The sequence below is a fragment of the Mastigoproctus giganteus genome, chromosome 1 (assembly GCF_048544385.1).
Source record: "Mastigoproctus giganteus isolate SK-2022 chromosome 1, ASM4854438v1, whole genome shotgun sequence".
Taxonomy (NCBI): Eukaryota; Metazoa; Arthropoda; class Arachnida; order Uropygi; family Thelyphonidae; genus Mastigoproctus; species Mastigoproctus giganteus.
In genome coordinates, this window is record NC_143575.1 from 24,487,477 (window position 1) to 24,507,769 (window position 20,293).

At 38.5% G+C, this 20,293-nt stretch overlaps 1 protein-coding gene across 1 annotated transcript in view; it reads left to right on the forward strand.

Moving 5' to 3' along the window:
• The window catches only part of LOC150090643 (uncharacterized), an 84,044-nt gene that overhangs the window by 7,272 nt on the left and 56,479 nt on the right, over nucleotides 1–20,293 (forward strand). Inside the window, exon 2 of the mRNA XM_090370804.1 lies at nucleotides 12,658–12,787. Within this exon, the coding sequence (XP_090226930.1) occupies nucleotides 12,658–12,787 (130 nt within the window). The remainder of the gene's footprint in view (nucleotides 1–12,657; nucleotides 12,788–20,293) is intronic.

Sequence of the window (20,293 nt, forward strand, 5' to 3'; positions counted from 1 at the left end):
GCACGTGAAAGGCTTTTCCTTCGTGTGACTTCTGAGATGTTTTAAAAGGTATGAATTTTGTGTGAAATTTCGATTACAAATATCACATTGGAAAGGCTTCTCACCAGAGTGAATCCTCATGTGGCTTACAAGGTTATGCTTTTGGAAAAATCTTTTATCACAAATGTCACAACAAAATGGCTTTTCCCCAGTGTGAGTTGTGAGATGTTTTAAAAGGGATGAATTCTGTGAGAATTTTCGATCACAAATATCACATTGGAAATTCTTCTCACCAGAGTGAATCCTCGTGTGCACTACAAGGTTATTCTTTTGAGAAAATGTTTTACCACAAATGTCACAACAAAATGGCTTTTCCTCAGTGTGAGTTGTGAGATGTTTTAAAAGGGATGAATTCTGTGAGAATTTTCGATCACAAATATCACATTGAAAAGGCTTCTCTCCAGAGTGAATCCTCATGTGCACTACAAGGTGTTGCTTTAGAGAAAATCTTTTATCACAAATGTCACAAGAAAAAGGCTTTTCCCCTGTGTGGATTGTCTTGTGCACAATTAGATTGGATAACCTGCTGAATGTCTTCCCACAAGTTTGGCAAGCGAAAGGCCTCCCACCGCTGTGAATGTACTCATGTTGGTGAAGGTGTGATGAAGTACGAAATGCTTTGTTGCAAGTTTCACATCTGAAGCTTTTCTGGCCAGAATGAATTTTCGTGTGCTGACGCAGAGATGAAAGCTTTGAAAATGTCTTGTCGCAAAGATCGCAGATGAGGTGAGTCCCTTTGTTATCAGTCATCGTAGCAATCAAAGGCGTTCCTATTTGTTCACCTGAAAAAAGATAAAACCTTTCTATAAAACAGGATAGAAAACTGTAAATTCAATTTATAATTACAATCACTCATGCCAAGTAAGTAAGAAGGAAAGGACAATGGACCATCACGGTGTTCCCTAAATTAAGGGAATATTAAATACTGCTCGACTGCTCATTCACTACCTCGTTACATATTCACACAAAAATGTTTTTTTTTTTCGTTTTATTTTTAATAACAAACCTTTGCTGTCGCAAAATGCCGAGCACAAAGGGCACACTACACATCTTCAAAAATGACACTCGGTCCACACTTACGTAATGCTTGTGCCATTGGGTTGAGTGAGTGATGATGTCGTGTTTTGTATGTTCTTCGGTGGCCCATATATAATCCCAAATCCTCCTAGTGCCACTCTAAAATTTATACAAAGTACATGAACGGGCCTGAATGAGTGGTGTGTACGTTTTTTGTACTAATGACATAAAAAAAATTATGATATTCGGGTCCCCCGTAAATGATTCCATCTACCGATTTTGTCTGTGAATTGCGTGTATTCTCTGGTCGATATGCCTGTTTCCTGGAGGGAAAAAAAAACAATTTTTTTGGGGGGGGGAAACATTGTTATCTACTTCTGAGACTGACTAACTCAGCTACAGAGTGAAAAAAGCACATTAAAGTTGCTCGCGATAAGGATGGGATTCGAACCGGGCCTTTTTCACCCGACTGTGGTGAGGATGATGATGATATCACTGTGCTACACACACAGAACATGAAAATCATTTTTACAAATCATCTGCAGAAAAATACACAAAGCAAAGTACTGTACTCAAGGGCAGAATTCATAGGAGACCTCGTTCCTGGGCAACACGACGCTGTCACCCCTCTACGCAGTAGACAAACCCACCGCTTGGAAGGTATATAGGTACACTGCACTCAAGTAGACGGTAATTCAATGTCAGTGTGAATAAACGTCGTGAGTTAGCCGACTTTGAAATGGGGATGATAGTGGGTGCCCGACGCATGGGTTACTCTCTCGGGAAGGTAGTACAGAAATTGCGCTATCCCCATTCCACAGTATCAAGAGTGTATCAGGAATACGCCATTTCATAACATCTCGTTGTCGACAGCGCTGTGGGCGGTTAAAGGTAGTAAATGAATGTGGCCGTCGACGTCAGTGTTGCATTGTTTCAGCCAAAAGGAGAGCTCCAATAGCATACATCACCGCCGACTTCAACGAGGGAGGTGCTAGAAACGTCTCCACCGAGACCATCACCTATTGGCCCAATATGTTATGGGAGCTGCTGTTCAACCAGAGTCACATTGCTAACACCACGACACAGGACTCTACGCCTGAAATGTGCAAAAGAACATTGTCACTAGACCTTGGATGATTGGAGACGGGTCTCCTGGTTAGATGGGCGCCTCCGTAGCCAGGTGGGAAGGAGCAGCAGTGCGTAGCACACGCTTCTTGATTAGACCGGGGGTCGAGCCCGTCACCACCAAATACGGAGGATGCGGAAAGGTCATTCAGGGAATGACCACCGCATATCCCGGAGCAATATGGCCTTAGTTGCTAATGCTCCTAAAAACCAAAACAACAACAACAACCTGGTTAGATGAGTCCCATTGATAGTTATTTCGAGTGGACGGGAGGATTCGTATCTGGTGGAAACCACACGAAGCATGTACCCGTCATATCAACAAGGAACTGTTCAGGCACGTTGACGGTCGGGAATGGCCAGGGGCTTGTTCAGCTGGCATACGTTGGGATCTGTGCTTCGTGTGGACGCATCTTTATCAATCCCGGTTACATGTCCATTTTTACAAATCATCTGCAAGCCTTCATGGTAATTTTGCACCCACAGGGCAATGGACTTTTCCAGCAGGAAAAATGCACATACCACCATGGCATGCCTTCCCGTTCAACGGATATGTGGATGATCCAAAGCTCGAACGGATCTTTCCACAGCATCCCAAAGATGCTCCACCCAGAAATGTGACTAAATTTTGGATAGTGGTGCAGCAAGCATGGATGAAAATACCTGTGAAAATCATTCGTGAACTAGTGGAAACAATTCCTAGATGTATGACTACCCCTTTCCGGGCGAAATATGGACCAGATTTTTACTACATACGTTTCCCAGGATTTCTGTCCACTCAGTGTAAAATAGAAAGACGGCATATTCAAAGAGGGACCATTTGCTCCAGGAGATAATGAATGTTCATTTAATTCCTCATTCCGCCAATTGAGGATGCACTTCTTCAGTTTTGGAAATGGGGATGGCTCGGCGTGGTTCGATATTTGTACAGACCCGATCATTCATTTAATTCAACTGGCACACGCTGGCATCACCAATGAGTATATCCTATAGTCAGTGGTGATTGGATCTGTAAAAATTAGTTACTACAGGGAGGAAAGTCGGGAGTGTAGCTAACAGAAGCTCGATTTCCGACGTCTTGGGAAGAAAGATGAGCCGAAAGAAAAGAAAAGAGCGAAGTGAAAGAGTAAAGTAAAGCTGAAGTATAAAGGGTTCTGTGTAGCAAGGAAGACGTAATTAAGAAATATGCAAAGGTGCATATTCTGTGTAATAAGAGAAAGATTGGCCGAAGATACTCCTGTCCATCGAAGGAAACCGTTCCCAAGCATGATCAGCAAGGAAGGTGATCCCTATGCAAAAATAACCATCTTATGGTTTTCCAACTGTTTTTTGTAATTGGTTATCCAGCTTTGTCTCCGATTTCTCAGGGCTGGTGTCCCAAGGTTCAGTTCTTTTCCCACTCTTTTCTTCTTCAATATTAATGACCTTCTGCGTGGCTCAATTGGGAAGCGATATGTGAGAAGCTTCTGCAGACTGCTCAGGACCAAGATATCGACGAGGAATATTACAACTTTCTGAAAGTGATAAAGCCCAAGAAACCTATAGGGAAACAGAAATCCAAAGAAGAAAAAATTAGTCAAGAAACACTTGTCATGATGAACCGAAGACGACAAATGAAGAGCAAGAAAAACACTGACAGGGAGAAAATTGATTATACTGAGTTATGCAAAGCCATTAGAAAGAGACTCAGAGAGGACATAAGAAGATTTAATACAAGAAAAGTAGAACAAGCATTAAGGGAAAACAAAGTATTTAAATCAGCAGCCATGAGCAGTAATACAGAAAGACAAATGATACTGAAACTGAAGAAAAGCGATGGTGTACTTATAAACAGCAGAGAGAGCATAATTCAAATAGCAGAAGACTACTATAGAGAATTAAACAAGGAGCGAGGGAATGATACCAGCAGTGGGGAAGATGGATTGCAAAGTAGCAACACATACGACATACCCGATATTCTTCCTGATGAGGTAGAACATGCATTGAAGAAAATGAAGAATCGGAAAGCCCCGGGGAAGATGAAGTTACTGTACAGTTGTTAAAATTGGGAGGAAGAGACATAACACAAAAACTGGCAAGGCTTTTCACAAAGTGCATTAGAAAAGGTGTGACGCCTAAGCAGTGGAATAATGCAATCATAGTTTTGCTGCATAAGAAAGGAGATAAATCAGAAATTGGAAACTATAGACCAATTAGCTTGTTATCCCACATCTACAAGTTGTTCACAAGAGTCATTACTAACAGATTAGAAAGAATACTTGATGAGAATCAACCGAAAGAGCAAGCTGGCTTTAGGACAGGATTCTCAACTATGGATCACCTTCAGGTAATATCACAGCTAATGGAGAAAGCAAATGAATATAAAACACCATTATGCCTGGCATCTGTGGATTATGAAAAGGCATTTGACCCCATACAGCATAAGGCAATGTTTCGGGCACTGGAAAGACAAGGCATCGATACCCCATATATTATGATTTTGAAAAAAATATATGAGAGTGCTACCTCCTTTATTAGACTAGACAAAGACAGTAGGAAATTGAAAATCGAGAAAGGAGTTCGACAAGGAGACACAATATCTCCGAAGCTGTTTACTGCTGCCCTTGAGGAAGCTTTCAGAAGATCAGAGTGGTCGCAGAAAGGAGTCAATGTGAACGGAGAGTACCTAAACCATTTACGATTTGCAGATGACATTGTGGTCATAAGCCACGATCCCAAAGAATTAGAGGAAAATCTTAATCAGTTATGCAGAGTTAGTAAGGATTTTGGACTAAAGATGAATATGGCTAAAACAAAAGTAATGATGAACAAGTATGCCACGGAAAGGGAAATAATGATTGAAGGAGCAGTAATTGAAAAGGTGGAGTCATATACTTATCTGGGACAAGTTATTAGCTGTAATAATGATAAATGGCTGGAAGTCAAGAGAAGAATAAATTTTGGATCGATAGCATTCAGGAAATATAGTCACATACTGAAGAGCAATATCCCAGTTTGTCTGAAACGTAGAATAATGAATCAACGTATACTCCCCACCATGACTTATGTAAGTGAAACTTGGGCACTCACCAAAAGAATGGAAGAGAAGCTAAGAACTACACAGCGAAGAATGGAACGAATTATATTGGGAATCAGACTGTTAGATAAGAAGAGAAACACGTGGATTAGGCAGCAAACTCAAGTAAAGGACATTCTTATCAAAACTAAAGAACTAAAATGGTCTTGGGCAGGACACATAGCTCGAAGACATGATGACAGATGGACTAAGAAAATAACAGAATGGTATCCAAGAGGAGCTAGAAGAAAACCTGGAAGACAAAGTCGGAGATGGATAGATGAAATTCATGAGTTTTTGGGTAGTAAATGGATGGCCAGTGCTCAAAACAGAAGGAACTGGAAAGTTGCTGGAGAGGCCTTCATCCTGCAGTGGATTGAAAATAGCTGATGATGATGAATGATGATGTGAGAAGACGAAAATCGGAGCATACCATCCTGACTGCATAACATCGACTGTAAAGTTCCCTGGCGCATCCTCAGTTGGTCTGGGTTAAGCCATCCTCAGATGGCTTAACAAGCAAAGGGGTGGGGCGAATTAAGTTTATTAACGGAACGGTGAATGCAGAAAATATGCACTGCTCTGTGCATATTTCGTGTCTTTGCCCATGAGATCCTTAGAGATTTCATAAAAAATATAAAATATATTTTATGGGAAAAAAATCCCTCAGCTCCTGGGAAACTTATAATTTTATTCGGTTAATCTTTAAAAGCTGGTACATCCGGGTTAGTTGAGGGAGGAGGCGTACGTCACTGCAGGGATCGACAACTTTCACTTCTCCCACAGCTTACGTTCACTTTCTGTTATATGACCCACTGCTCCCTCCCCCATAACCACGCAAGCATCACTTAAGTACGAGTACCAGTTTCTACGATTGCGAATTTAGCACGGGGACGGGCGCAATGCTGAAGCGAGCTACAGGTGTCCGTGACCGACTCGACATGTCGACTGTTGTCACGTGATCAGATTAATAGCGAAGTAGCGGAGAAGCTGCAGCACCAGTTTTTCTACGGATACGATGCAATGAACGCAGGAGAAGTACACGTCATACATGCTGGAAAACGATCGCTTATCCGTTTAAAATTGGCGTACTGTAATTTATTTTTTCTAACCATGAAAATAGCGAACAGAATCTGTAGTAATTGGAGAAGTGCAGATTTGAAGATTCGACAAACTCTTGACCACATTCATCAGATAGAGAAACGAAGAGATGCTTTCGATCGGACTTCAAATGTAATCTTATTTTCTGCTCGTGAGAATCTTCCATTCATATTTTCTAGAAATAAAGGAAATTTTAGAGAAATGGGAGAATTGCTATCGAATTCTGACCCCATTTTAAAAGAACATATTTTTAGAATTGAACCTTCATCTGATCGGAATGAACCTAAGATTCAAAATGAGTTTATCAACATTTAGGAAATTATGCGAGAAAGACAAAACAGTAGCCAATAAAATGAAACAAGCTAAATATTTTGGAATTCTATTTTACAGTATACCAAACGCAACCTGCACTCACCAAATGCATAAAGTAATTAGAAATTTCATATTGTAGTTGACAAGGTTTAAGTTGAACTTAAGTTGCATTCCATTTCTTCAGTTTTATTTTTTGCCTACATCAAAGCTCGCAACAATTGTAAAGCAGTTATCAATCAGTCCTTTTGATCAGGCTAAGAGTAGAAAAATTGCTTCTTGTCCTAATGGTAGCCGAGATTCAGGTCTCTTGCCAAAGCTATTGGCCGGAACTTTTGCCCATCTCTGCTCCCACCTCTGTCAAAACCAGATGGTTCAATTGTCATTTCAGCCAAGGATAAAGCCGACCTGCTAGCATCCCATTTTTCTTTCAACTCGTGCATTAATGATCTTGGTAAAACACCTCCCATCATTCCCAACACGCTCCATTCAATGCCTCCTGTGGTCTTTCGTCAAAAGGATGTCAGAGGGATTTTGACGAATCTTGATGCTAAGAAAGCTCCAGGTCCTGATGGTATTTCTCCACTTGTCCTCAAAACCTGTGCTCCTGAACTTACTCCTATTCTTTGCCGCCTTGTTTCACTTTCTTATTCCAAAGGTGTTTCCTTCTGCTTGGAAATTTGCTCATATTCAGCCAGTTCCTAAAAAGGGTGACAAATCCCTTCCATCCAATTATCGTCCCATTGCTTGCACTCCTACCCGTTCCAAAGTAATAGGGAAATCAACTAACTGCCACATAAGACTGTCTAGAAAACTTCCATGTGATCAACGATCGCCAGTATGGATCCCTTCAGTGTCAATCCACTGGTGATATTCTGGCTTATGTTGCCCATTCATGGAAAAATTTAATGGAAAATTTTGGTGCAACGATTGACTTTTCAAAGGATTTTGATGGTGATTGGCATAGAGGACTTCTAAATATTTAAATTATTCTAAATAATTCAATTATGGTGTACCTTTAAAACATTAATCACAGAAGCCTTGAATGCATACATAACATTAAAAAATACTGCATGAGAAAGATTACAAGCCGGATGAATAAGGAAGTTGCCAGACTACTTGAGCAGAAAACGGAAACATGGAAAGGTTAGAGCAATAAAAAGTACTGAAGCCTATAACAGCTTCAAATTGATCTGTAATAGTGCCACCAAAAAGTTTAGGCGGGCAAAGGCAGATTATGAGAAATCGCTGGCAAAGAGAGCAAAGAGGGGTGAGGGATATGGAATTACTCACATATATAAATGCAAAGAAGAGAAAGACAAACCAGATCCGACCCTTATGTAATGGGCGTGGGAGAGTACTAGATACTCCAGCTGAAGTTGCAGGTGAACTCAAGTTACTTTGCATCGATATTTACAGAAGAAAAACACTTTTTGTCAATGAGAAATTATGGGAGTGAAGTTGATTTCGAAATATTACATGTTTATTTAATGAAAAAGCTATCGAGACTACAGGCCAGTAAAGCTCCTGTGGTCGATGGCGTATATCCTATAATCTTAAGGGTGGCGGCATGTGAGTGCATTGAACCATTGAGGCTAATTATGAGAGCATCACTGGACTCGGTAGTGATTCCGTTGGATTGGGAAAGGGCCATTGTATCTCCAATACATAAGGGCGGACCTAAGAGTGAAGGGGGAAATTACCGGCTGGTCAGTCTAACTTGAATGGTACGGAAAAATCGTGCAAACAATGCTCGATTTAATAAACAAAAGTTTAATAAAGAAAAGCAAACCTTCAAAAAAATAGTTTGTTCCATCAAATGCATTGCTAGCGTCGTACCAAGTTTCTTACAGAATCGCGAAGTGTAAAAAACCACACACAATAGGAGAAACTCGAGTTTTGCGAAGAACTAGAAATTGCATAATTATGGATGTTTTACTTCAAGGGAGGCGCTGGGAAAATTTTACAGGTCAATTGAGGCGTGGGCTCAGAAAGTTTGGGAAACACTGGCCTAGATGGTCCGAAAAGTGGCAGCTTTGCTTTTATCCAATAAAGCTTAAGGAATTACACCTGGAGAACAGTAACCCGAAAATAACGTATACACTTCGTGCAGTTGAACTAAAGCCGTTAGTAGAGGAAAGAGACTTTGGTGTTACAATAGTCAGACATGAAGTTCTCCTAGCATTATAGGCCAGTTGCAAGGAAGGCCCATGTTGTCCTATATAGGATTTATTGAATAATTGCTAGAGATAAAAGATAATGTGCAGCCATTATGAATCCACTGCACGATGGAAGGCTCCTCAACGATTCACGTTGAAGGAAATAGACCATAATCTGAGACGCTGGTCCAGTTCGGGTTGGCAGATGGACCGTATTTAGCAGTCAGGAGCTTGAACCCCGGTCTACTCAAAGAGCGTGTGCTACTGCATTCCAGCTGCTGACCACTCTGCTACGGAGGCATCATAATTCCATTATATAAGGCTATTGTTAAACCACACTTGGAAAACTGTATTCAAGTATGGAGAACGGACCTAAAGGAAGACATTGTGCTTCATGAAAGGGTCCAAATGCAGGTAACTCGCCTGGTGAGATCTGCAAAAGGGGGTTCGTATGAGGAAAGACTTCGAATATGTGGGTTGTAGAGCTTGGGAAATAGGCACCTTAGAGGGGACTTCATTGAGGTGTTTAAGGCTGTGGAAGGCATAAATAAAATAATCAGTGCGAAATTTTTACGGTTATAAATTATTCCAGAAACTGGGGGCATAATTTCAAGTTATGGGGGGGGAAGATGTTTCGACTGATTGCAGGGAGTTTTATTTTAGCCAGTGAGTTAAAAATTACTGGAATAAGTTACCTACGGGCGGAGGGAAACGCATAGGTTGCCTATTTCGTTTTATCTTATTAATTATTTATGTTTTTTTTTTTTAATTTTCTTGTTATTATTAACTTGATTTTATTATTATTTTTTATTCTTGGCTGGTGCAACATAAGCCATAGGCTTCCTTGAACCATTTGGCCATTGCCGATGCTGAGATTCGAATCCCGACGGGATTCGAATCTCAGCCTTTCCACCCCTCCGATTCGAATCTGATATTCGAATCGACGGGAAGAACTTTACTGGGGGGTTTTTCACTCCGTGGCTGAGTTAGTCCGTAAAAAGGTCTTTTCTTCCAGAAAATGGAGTTTCATCGTCCAGCAAACAGGCGAATCGAATTGGTAATTGCATTTAAAATGGATCGCCCCAAAGGAAAGCCAAGAGATACTATATATAATGGAGCGCAGGAAAAGCTTTAATCATAAAGATGTAAAAAAAGATAAGATGTATGACAGTTTGATTAAAATGGAAATAGGAAAACAAAACCGACATGGATGGAGTAGAGATGTAAAAGGATTGAACATCTGCAAAATGATAATAAGGAATACCTAGCCCACAAGGAAGTGAGGGAACTATTCAACATCAGGAAACACCGTGCAAGAGACCACATTCTGGATATAAATAACATGGAAATTGTGGACAAACAACAGAAAAAAGATAGATTGCAAGAATATTGAGGGTACTATACTGCGAGGACCACAGACAACTAGGAAATGACAACACCCAACCCGAAGGAGATCTTCAAGTCTTTCTGATGGAAGAAATGGAGCAAGAGCAATTAATGAAATATACCAAAGCAACTGGCATTGATAACAACCCAGCCGAAAAGCCTCGGAGCAAGAAGAAAACAATAGCACCTCGATATTTTCGATAATATCCTAAATGGAGGGAAACTACCTCTTGAATTTCTGAAATCCATCTTTATTCCCATAAAAGATAAGCATGAAAGTCCTCTTCATTATTATGTACTGCCTCTATGCTGAAACCATTATAGTTTAATACAAGGTTCTAAACAAGAAATTACTATAAATGGTTCAGTTATCAGTAACCTGCGATACACAGAGGATACTGTTCTCATTGCAACCTCAGAAGAAAAGCTACAAACCCTCCTGAACAAAGTGGTAACAGCCAGTGAGTAAACAGGCTTAACAATTAATGCCAAAGATCAAAACTATGGTTATAAGCAAATACCTTGCCTGGAATGAAAATACGCTGTGGCAACTCCCCGACCGAACAAGTGAGTAGCTTTAAATATCTAGGAAATATCTTTACAAATTATAATTACAAATTATAATGACTAAGGCACAGAAATCAGAAGCAGAATTGGTGTGGCCAAAGGGGGTATTTAAAAATCTTAAGAACTTTCTCCGTGATACGAATGTGGATTTCCAGAAAAGACATCGAATGGCCAAATGTTACACATGGAGCGAGAATTCTCCTATATGGATGTATGACCTGGGTCATGCGGAAATCAGAAAACTGGAATCCTTCAAAATGTGGACCCTTGAAGAATGCTCAAAATTCCGTGGATAGATCGCGTCATCAATGAGTGGATCCTTAAGAACGCAAGAATCACAAGGGCACTACTAACTACAATTGCAAAGAGAAAGACTGCCTACCTCGTGTATATTATAAGAGACTCACAATTTGACCTGCAGACACTAATCCTGCAAGGGAAGATTACAGGCAAAAGCGCAAAAGGAAGATAAAGAAAAAAGTGGCTTGATAGCATCAAAGAATGGACAGGGTTTCTTACGACACAAGAACTATTTCACAAAAAAAAGAGACAGAATTGGCTAGAAAATGTTGGTATACAAGGCCAAATTGAATACGGAACGTGAAGAAGATGTATTCGAGCATGCGCTAATGCAGTAGTCGCCTTATTGGTCCCTTCGAAGTTAGATTCTGGACGGCAAATCGATGAATGCTGCTTTGCAGCGAGTACAGAGATTTAAGGATGCATGCAGGCTTGAATCGCCCTCTGAAAACACATTCATTTGGCAAAAATTAATTTTCACACCCCTCTTCTCATCCTGATGGGACATCATTTAGGGCCCCATTTCATCAGCTATATCGAAACCCTTGCCAGGGAATTGATGTGAGCTGTCAGTGGAAAACTTGGTTTTCTCTTTCTGTCTGCGATTTGTACAGAGGAACAGCTGTTCCTCTGTACAAATCGCAAATCCGCCCTACCATGGAACATTGTTCCCGAAACCTCTCTCAGGCTTCTAGATTCCATTCAGAAGAGGTCAGTTAGGTTAATTAATGACTCCTCTCTAACAGAGTCTCTGCACTCGCTGTGTCATAGACGTACTGTTTCTGCTGCATGCCTCTTCTACAGATACTTCCATGGGCACTGTTCTTCTGAATTGGCTTCTATAATTCCCGCTCTCTCTTTCAAAACAGTCCGAACGCGTGCAGCCACCAACCAACATCCATTTACTGTCCAACTTCAAACCCACAGAACCAACTTTTCATCTTCCTCGTTTATTCATTCAACTGCCCTTTTCTGGAACAACCTTCCTTCATAAGAATTTCCTGAAAATTACAATCTACAGAAGTTCAAATCCAATGTCAACAAATATCTTCTTTCGTCTTCTCAACCTCTAACCCGAGCACCGTACTAAGTACTATAGGTTCGATTACTTCTCGTTTTTGCGGTTTTTATAAAAAAAAAAAAAAAAGGAAAAGTAACATTTTAGATGTAGAGTCGAACATTGAATTTAGTGATTAACGATTCTGTATGGACCTCAATAGAAGAAATATCTTTATTTAATACATCTAAGGACTTTGTGCCCATTTTTCCGGTTCTAATCCTATTCGGGCTGCTGACTGTAACGTATTCCCTCAGTAACTTTAATACCTCTGTCTGAAACACCTTCAAGTCGTATAAATGCTCTCGAACCACTGCGATTGATATCAATCATGTGATATATGTGATGCATTGTTGCAGTTTTCAGAAAGTAATGCAACAGACGCTGTGTCTTCATTAAGCAGGGTCTTCAGCAAGAAAAGCAACTTTAAAACTATATCTTCAGTTGTGATATGGTATAATGTCAAAAAAACTTTGCGGTTTGCACGATTTTGCAGAAGTCTTAAACATTACATAAGATTTAAAACTTATGTAATGTTTAAGACTCCTGAACGAAGCTCAAGATGTTTTAGCAGGAAACGGTTCTGATACAGCGTTTGAAGAAGTGATGCCAATTGATAGCAAACTCGCAAATACTTTCGATGAAGAAGATGCTTTTAAAGATATTGTACCCGTAAGAGCTCGAAAGAAAACAAGAAAGAAAACGATTATGCATCACGCGATGGATGTATTTAGGACCCCAAACTATAATTTAAGATTCAATTTTATTTCACTGTTCTAGATAAAGCAACGACTAATATCTAAGAACGATTCCAGTTACAAATGATTAGACTTCTCTCTTACCATTGATATACCTTTTAGACGTTCTCAGATGTTTGCATGATATCATGTGTTAATCTGCTCATGTTTATTTTCGCTAGATTCTTCTCCACTAGAGGATGAATAAGCATTTTCTAGATTCTGCTGTACTAGGGGATGAATAAGCATTTTCTAGATTCTGCTGTACTAGGGGATGAATAACTGTCTGTTAGATCTTATAGAAAATATGATTGTTGTACACTGAGTGGAGAGAAATCAAGAGATGCCTACCTGCTAACGGGTAGGTCCACAATTCCCCCTGTTAAGGGCAGTCATACAGCGAGGCGTTGAGTCCACTAGTGCACAAAAGCGTTCCACGGGTTTTTACATCCATGCTTGCTGCACTACTGCCCATAATTCTGTCGCATTTCTGGCTGGAGGATCGAAAGCTCAAACAGACCTTTCCACAGCATCCCAAAGATGCTCTGTAAGATGTAAAATCTTACAAATATGTTATTTTATAGAAAAGTGAGATTAGTTTAAAGTAAAACTTATAATAAAGCAATATGGGAAGCGAAACCTTACAAGTCAAGAATATTACTAAGATCACTGGCAAGGGATTAAATTAGACAACGTCTATACAAGGGGAGCGGTAGGCTGAAAAGCTATTAGCAACCTGGGTAAACTCGACTCCCAGCTCACACAGGCAAACCAAAACAATAAAAACCAGTAGCAACGGCTATTAGTAGAAAGTGTTAACCCTGGTAAACAATAGCGCGGTGGACCATGTGCTGTCGGGACATTTCTTTAATCGGTGACACCTGGAGGAGAGACAGGGTAGTGAAAACGGAACAAATGCTGGGAATTAGATTTAAGTCTGTCTGGCTGGCAGTGATGGCAAGTTTTATAGATCGTGGGAAATTAATCTACTACAGTATAACTATAAGCGGCTGACTTCAAATGTACAGACAGACTGAGAAATTTTACAAATTTCTTAAAATAAGAAGTTGGATAGAGCACTAAATAGACAGCGTGAGAAAGATTAAAATTAGCGAATAAGAACAGAGAGAAAGTTGATAAAATGAGTAAGATTGGTTCAACTGAAAACCAGGGCGAATTTGACATATGTAGGCGGTACAGAAATTGAGATGAACAAAAAGTGAGTGAACAGGGGGAGACAAGGCAGATACCTGAGTTGAGCTATGTGGGTGTGTATGGAAATGAGTTAGGAGGGAAACAAAGTTGAGATTCTTGTTGGTGCTTGGAAAAATGAGATAGTACAGAGAACGGACAGTTGAGATCATGTGGGTGTTTTATGGAAATGGGTTAGTGGGATTCTAAGTTGAGTTTTTGTTGGTGCCAGGGAAAATGAAATAGTCAGCGGACACAGCAGTCGAGATTTTCGTCGAGATAAGTAAAATGAGTTAGTAACATAGACAGTTGAGGGTTCTGTTGTGGTAGGAAATATGTGTCAGTTAACAGTTGAGTGTTTGGTCTTGGTGGGAAAAGAGAAGGGTAGCGCCCTGGGAAGTTTTCTTCTTGAAAAAGTTCTTAATAGGTGGGGGCGGAAAAACGAGGGTAGCACCCTATGAGTTTTTCCTTGTGATAAGTTTTAATAAAGTGGAGTGGAGAAGGAGTTAGAGTGAGATGCCCTATGAGTTTTCCTTGTGATGGGTTTTAATAAGGTGGAGAGAAAGGGAGCGAAATCCGCAGAATCAGTAGCTCGAGAGAAAGGAGCGAAAATGCGAAATTAGTAGCTCGATGAGAAGGAAGGAAGCAGCGAATGGATGGTAGCCCGAATAAGGTGGAGAAAGAACGCCAGTCCCATGCAGCCAAGAGTTCCTAAAAAAATTATCTGTAGCAAATTCAGGTGAAAGCAGATGGAGATCCTCAGTGACCAAAAATGGAAGTTTGAAACATCCCCGGAAAGGAAAGAAAAAAGATAATAGTAAGTACTGTAAGTTAACAAGGACTGTTAGTGAAACAGTATAATGATTAATTAATGAAAAACAGAGATAGCACTAGAAGTAAATTGATAGATAAATTATCTCTTAAGTAAATTATATATATACTAACAGAGTTTTTAATTAATTCAAAAAGGTTATTGTAAAATGCAAGAGAAACGAAAGATAAGTAATAGATTAAATTGTTGTTCAAATGATTATAATATGTTAGAAGGATAATACAGTTTATATGAGAAGTTTTGACTATGTTTTAAGGATAGATAATTGAATATAGTGAGAATCTTTGAATGTTCTAAGGATAGATAATTGAATATAGTGTTTGTATTGATGAAGAATTGTTGGTCCAACTGAAAGACTAATAACAAATAGAGCCTTTAGGAAAGTTAAGATTGGTCTTCAGTGTATTGTAACAGAATGGCGAGAACACAGAGTATAATGATGAAAGTAGCATATTGATTGTTAATATAAGGAACACAATTGTATCCCCAAGTAAATGAAATAGGTATGGTGAAGGTGTATAAGTCCACTTTATTCTTATTTCCCCCACTTACGCATCTGACTTTACTTCCTAGGAGAATTCCAGATTCGTGGGAACTTCTCAATTGTGTATAATTCCCTTCGGAAAGGCTGAGTGTTCAGGAATAACAACTTCACAAATTAATAAACAACAAAGTATATTTACATATATATATACAACTAATATACAACTGAATAAAAAACATGTAATATGCATACAAAGTTAAATCGAGGATACCTTGCATAAATTATTCTCCTTTCTATTTCCCTTCACTATCTAATCTAAGTTAATCATTATATGAAAACAATGATACATCCTTCTTGCCTTAACTAACTCCTAAGACTTATTTAGTAAAATGAATGAAGGAGAAAATCTCACTGTTGGAAAGAATTCCGGAGTTCTGGACTTCTTTATAACAGAATGTCTTTTTTCTTGAAAAAATGACATTGAACTTCTTGAAAGGATCCAGAGACGGGCAACTCGAATGGTGAGAACAGCAAAAACACGACCGTACGAGGAAAGACTCGAATTATGTGGGCTACACAGCTCGGCAACCAAAAGCCTCAGAGGGGATCTGATTGAGGTTCATAAAGCTGAGAGGGGTTACTACGATGACTGAAGGTGGACTTCTTACTTTTATAAAGAATTCCATGAGTAGGAATAATAAATTCAAATTACAGGGGATGAGGTTTACATTAGATTGTAGGAAATTTTATTTTAGCCCAGTCGTTGTTGATAGTTGGAACAAGTTGCCCTCGCAGACAGATGAGGCTGACTTCTTGAAGAAAATGAAATCTCAATTGGACAGTTATCTCTTTGGAAGGAAAGCATGTAATTCATGCTTCCTATCTATTTATTATTATTATTTTTTTTTTTTTGCCACTGCAGTTAAGGCATGTGATTTCTTTGCACTATACGAGAAACATTTATTATTATCATTATTATTAGATATAGGGTGCAAGGAAGCATGGAGACTTATGCTACACCAGCCAAAAAAAAAAATTCCCGAGTTACCCTGAGAGAGAGAGAGAGAGAGAGAGAGAGGGAGAGAGAGAGAGAGAGAGAGAGAGAGAGAGAGAGAGAGAGAGAGAGAGTCAACAATAGAAGGAAATCACCAAGAAAGAGAAGAATGATGATATCCAGCTCAGAACCCTGGGTGTGCCAAACCCATACTCACCAGATGTGAGCCCCTGTTATTATTTATTACTCGGTATTTTATGATACCTTTCAATATTTTGATCTGCAAATAAAATCCTAACGTTGAAAAGTAAAGAAGAAGCAGCGAGTGGGAATGAGAAACGAAATTTGTAATTATATAACGAATATCAGCCTGCAGTTCACGCAGCATTTAGGGAAATATTAAATTACTACAATACCGTTCTACATGCAGGCACAAAACCATATCCAAACCTGAAAAGTGTAACTCATTATCATCATATATGAAAAAAACTAAATCGTAGTGAAGCTAAAATATTTATATTATTCATATCATAAACGGTTTCACAGGAATCATTACGTTTATTACATTGCAGCAGCAATAAAACAAAAATCTAATACTTTGGACAGCAATTGAATTTATCATTCAGAAAAATAATAATTTTAATTTATTTCTCTAAATTATTTGCAAATGAATTGTATTTACACACTGAAATTTCTTATGTTTTAAACGTTATAGGCTTATTGCCGCGTAAATAAGTCTTTTCATTTCAAGAAATGTAAGTCTTACCTGATTGGCAACAGGGAATTTCCTAAAATGTTAAGTCAAATGCAGAAACTGATTTAAGATAACGAATTCACTGCAAGAAGAATATTACAAATTCCGTTACAAATGATATTCGTCTCGGCATAACAGACAATTCAAACACTGACGCCACGCCCTCTAACGGATGGACTCGTTTCTGTGTATTGATACTGTAATAAATGTTTCGCAATTTTGATATTTTAATATTATTATTATTAATCTAAAACGGACGATCCTAAAAAAAACAAAAGGTTCATTTACAGAATTGACATTTAACCTATTCCTTTCTTTCGTCCACTAACTTTGCATTAGTGGGAATACTTTCTCTACATTTGCATTATGAGCAGGAACCGCAAAGAAAAACTGGGCAATTTTCAACAATTCTGAATGGAATTCAATATTTTTTGAATTACTAAAATATTTGGCCCACTTTTCATGTATAAGCATGTTTTTAAAGTCTTTATTATTCATTTGACCCTCAAAAAATTTCTTCAAATTGTTAAATTGGTCAAAACACTTAACGTCATCAATTGTTACCCCTTTGTCAATCAAGTAGGAAATAGAACATTCTACATCGTTCCAGCTTGGTACTGCATCCATTTTCATCCATAAAAAACAGAAAATGGATTCCATATGGTGAATCCACTTATCTAAATATTCCATGCAATTTCTATATAGATTTTTTGTATCACTAGAAAATTTTTCACATTCAAGTACAAGTCCTTCGTCATGTTTTTTGTATAGCATTTCCTTTACTCTTAATGGCATGAAGTTGTGATCCATCCGTTTCGAGATAATTTCTTTCACTGAGACTAAGACATCTAGCACTTCTGCAGCTGAGTTACTTTCCCTTTCAATTTGTTGTATGCGTGTATGGAATACACTCATAAATGACTGCATGAACCAAAGATGAATCTCACTAAATCCATTTTCAAAGAACCTTTTAATCATAATGTGAGGTTTTTCTTGGGACAGAAAATAAGCCTGTAAAACTGGAAACATATCTATGAGCCTTGTGATGCTTGGAAATATGAAAGCCATCTCGTCTTGCTGTGAGAAAGGAGCTGTCTATATTCAATGTCAACAGACTCACAGTATTCCTTAAGCTCTTCAGTCCGGACTGTATAATTATGAAAATACTGGTAAATTAAAAAAAAAAATGTTCTCTACATCAGCTTCCCAAAGTTCTGCGGCATTCTGAAGACAATTGTTCAAAATATGTGCAAGGCAGCCCACTCCAATCAAAGTCTTATTATGCAACAATTTCTTTAATTTTGCAAAGACATTATTCTCTTCTTCATTTCGTCTCAGTCCTCCAAACATTGTATTGCAATTGTCCCCAATAAATGCAATACATTTTTCACACAAACCATTTTTTTCAAGAGTTTCTTTAACATACGTAGAAATGGTATCTACAATCTCGTTAGGCGTCTTCTGTAATTCAATTAATTTTGTTTGTAACCCTCCTTTATTTACATCAAAATGCTGAATGATTAATGGGAAGATTTTTTCAGAACCATGATTACTTCCATCAGTAGAGACCCCACAGTATGCAATTTTATTTTCTTTTAAAGTTTTTACAGTAACATTAAGAGAATGATTTGCAAGTACAAAGTTTACAATGGCTTCTGTCTTGATTCTAGCGCAGGAAAATCTTTTTGCTATCTCAGAATCAAAAAATACATCTTTTAACATGGCAGTTGTGCAATCCATTGATTTGTAACTACTATGATGTTTAACAGTGTGAAAAGCAAAGGTACCCTCTGCAGCAGCTAGATCATATTCTATTTTACCGACAGCTTTGACAAAAAAATCTGTAACCTTTGCCGAAGAAGCCTCACCTTAAACTGCTTTCTTGTGCTTCTCAGTTTCAATGTGATGCTTCAAATCACCAACCCCTTTATTGGCTATTGAAACATACGTCCCCAAGCTGAATGTAAAGTTTGCTTATGCAAACTTTACATTCAGCTTCCCATTCCTCTCGGCCAGATACAAAACATGGAAATTTGTTTTTCATCTCCTCTGTAAACATGCACTTCCTTTTAGACATTTTAGGGGAAGTCTAGTCTTTATAATATTAATTTTTATAATTGAAATACTGTAATAATAAATATTTTTTATTGTAAGTAGTGAAGCATAAATTTTATTAGGGTTAGGTTATGTTTTACATTCACAACTAAACTAATCTAATTGCAGAAAAGTACCTACAGGTATAAAGATGGATAATAAATATTTTTGTAATTAAAGTAAAAAACAGTATTTTAAAAAAAGTTAAACTTTGGTATTAAGTAAACTAGTGTCTGCCTCTTGATTGGATCGTTGATAAGTATACCAAATTTAGTGGACAGTACGCAACTTTCGATCAATTTGGTGTGCACACAGCTCAAATCCACGTTTTCATATGCTGCAATCAATTTCTAGAGAAAACAGGCCCTCTAACTGTCAATATTTATTTGACATGCTGGAATTCCTGTAATTTATATATCTTTTTCTAGCACACCATCCGATCTTCACGCGTTATCTACTCTCTAAACCAAAATATTGTATTGCTAGATTCTACAAAATTTATATGAGCGTAAATTCTGAAGCAGGCGTGGGTTGGTAACAATCTCAATGCACTAAACTGAGCGTCGTCGGGGTCTTCCGCCTAATTGTCAACATGGAAATTCGAATTGAAGAATCGTCTCCTATTCCGAAAAAGATTCTGTATAACGTAACTCGGTAGTTTTCGTCGAGCTTGCATAAAAAAATGGCGTATAATATAAAAATCGGAACATTTAGACAAATTTATAAAAATCCACCCGGGCAAAAATTTTAGACAAAAAATCCGGACAAATCCGGTTAAAAGAGGACGGATGGTAACCCTAGTTTAGGGCCAAAATCACACTGGCCAACCGGCGTTTCCACATTAAGACTTATGGCCAGTCCGCCTCAGCTGGAAAAGCAAAGGCAACTTCGTTTTCGCAATCGGCCTGTGATTCTATAATAGTAAAATAGAGGGCGTAGTAACACATTTTGTCTCCCGTGATCCTTTTGCACGTATGAAGTCGTATCTGTGTCATTATTTACAATGACATCACAACTATGATGACTTCGTGTAGTTTGTAAAATCACTGTCTAGCACGGTTGGTATAATTACCGTCTGAACCACACTGGGTG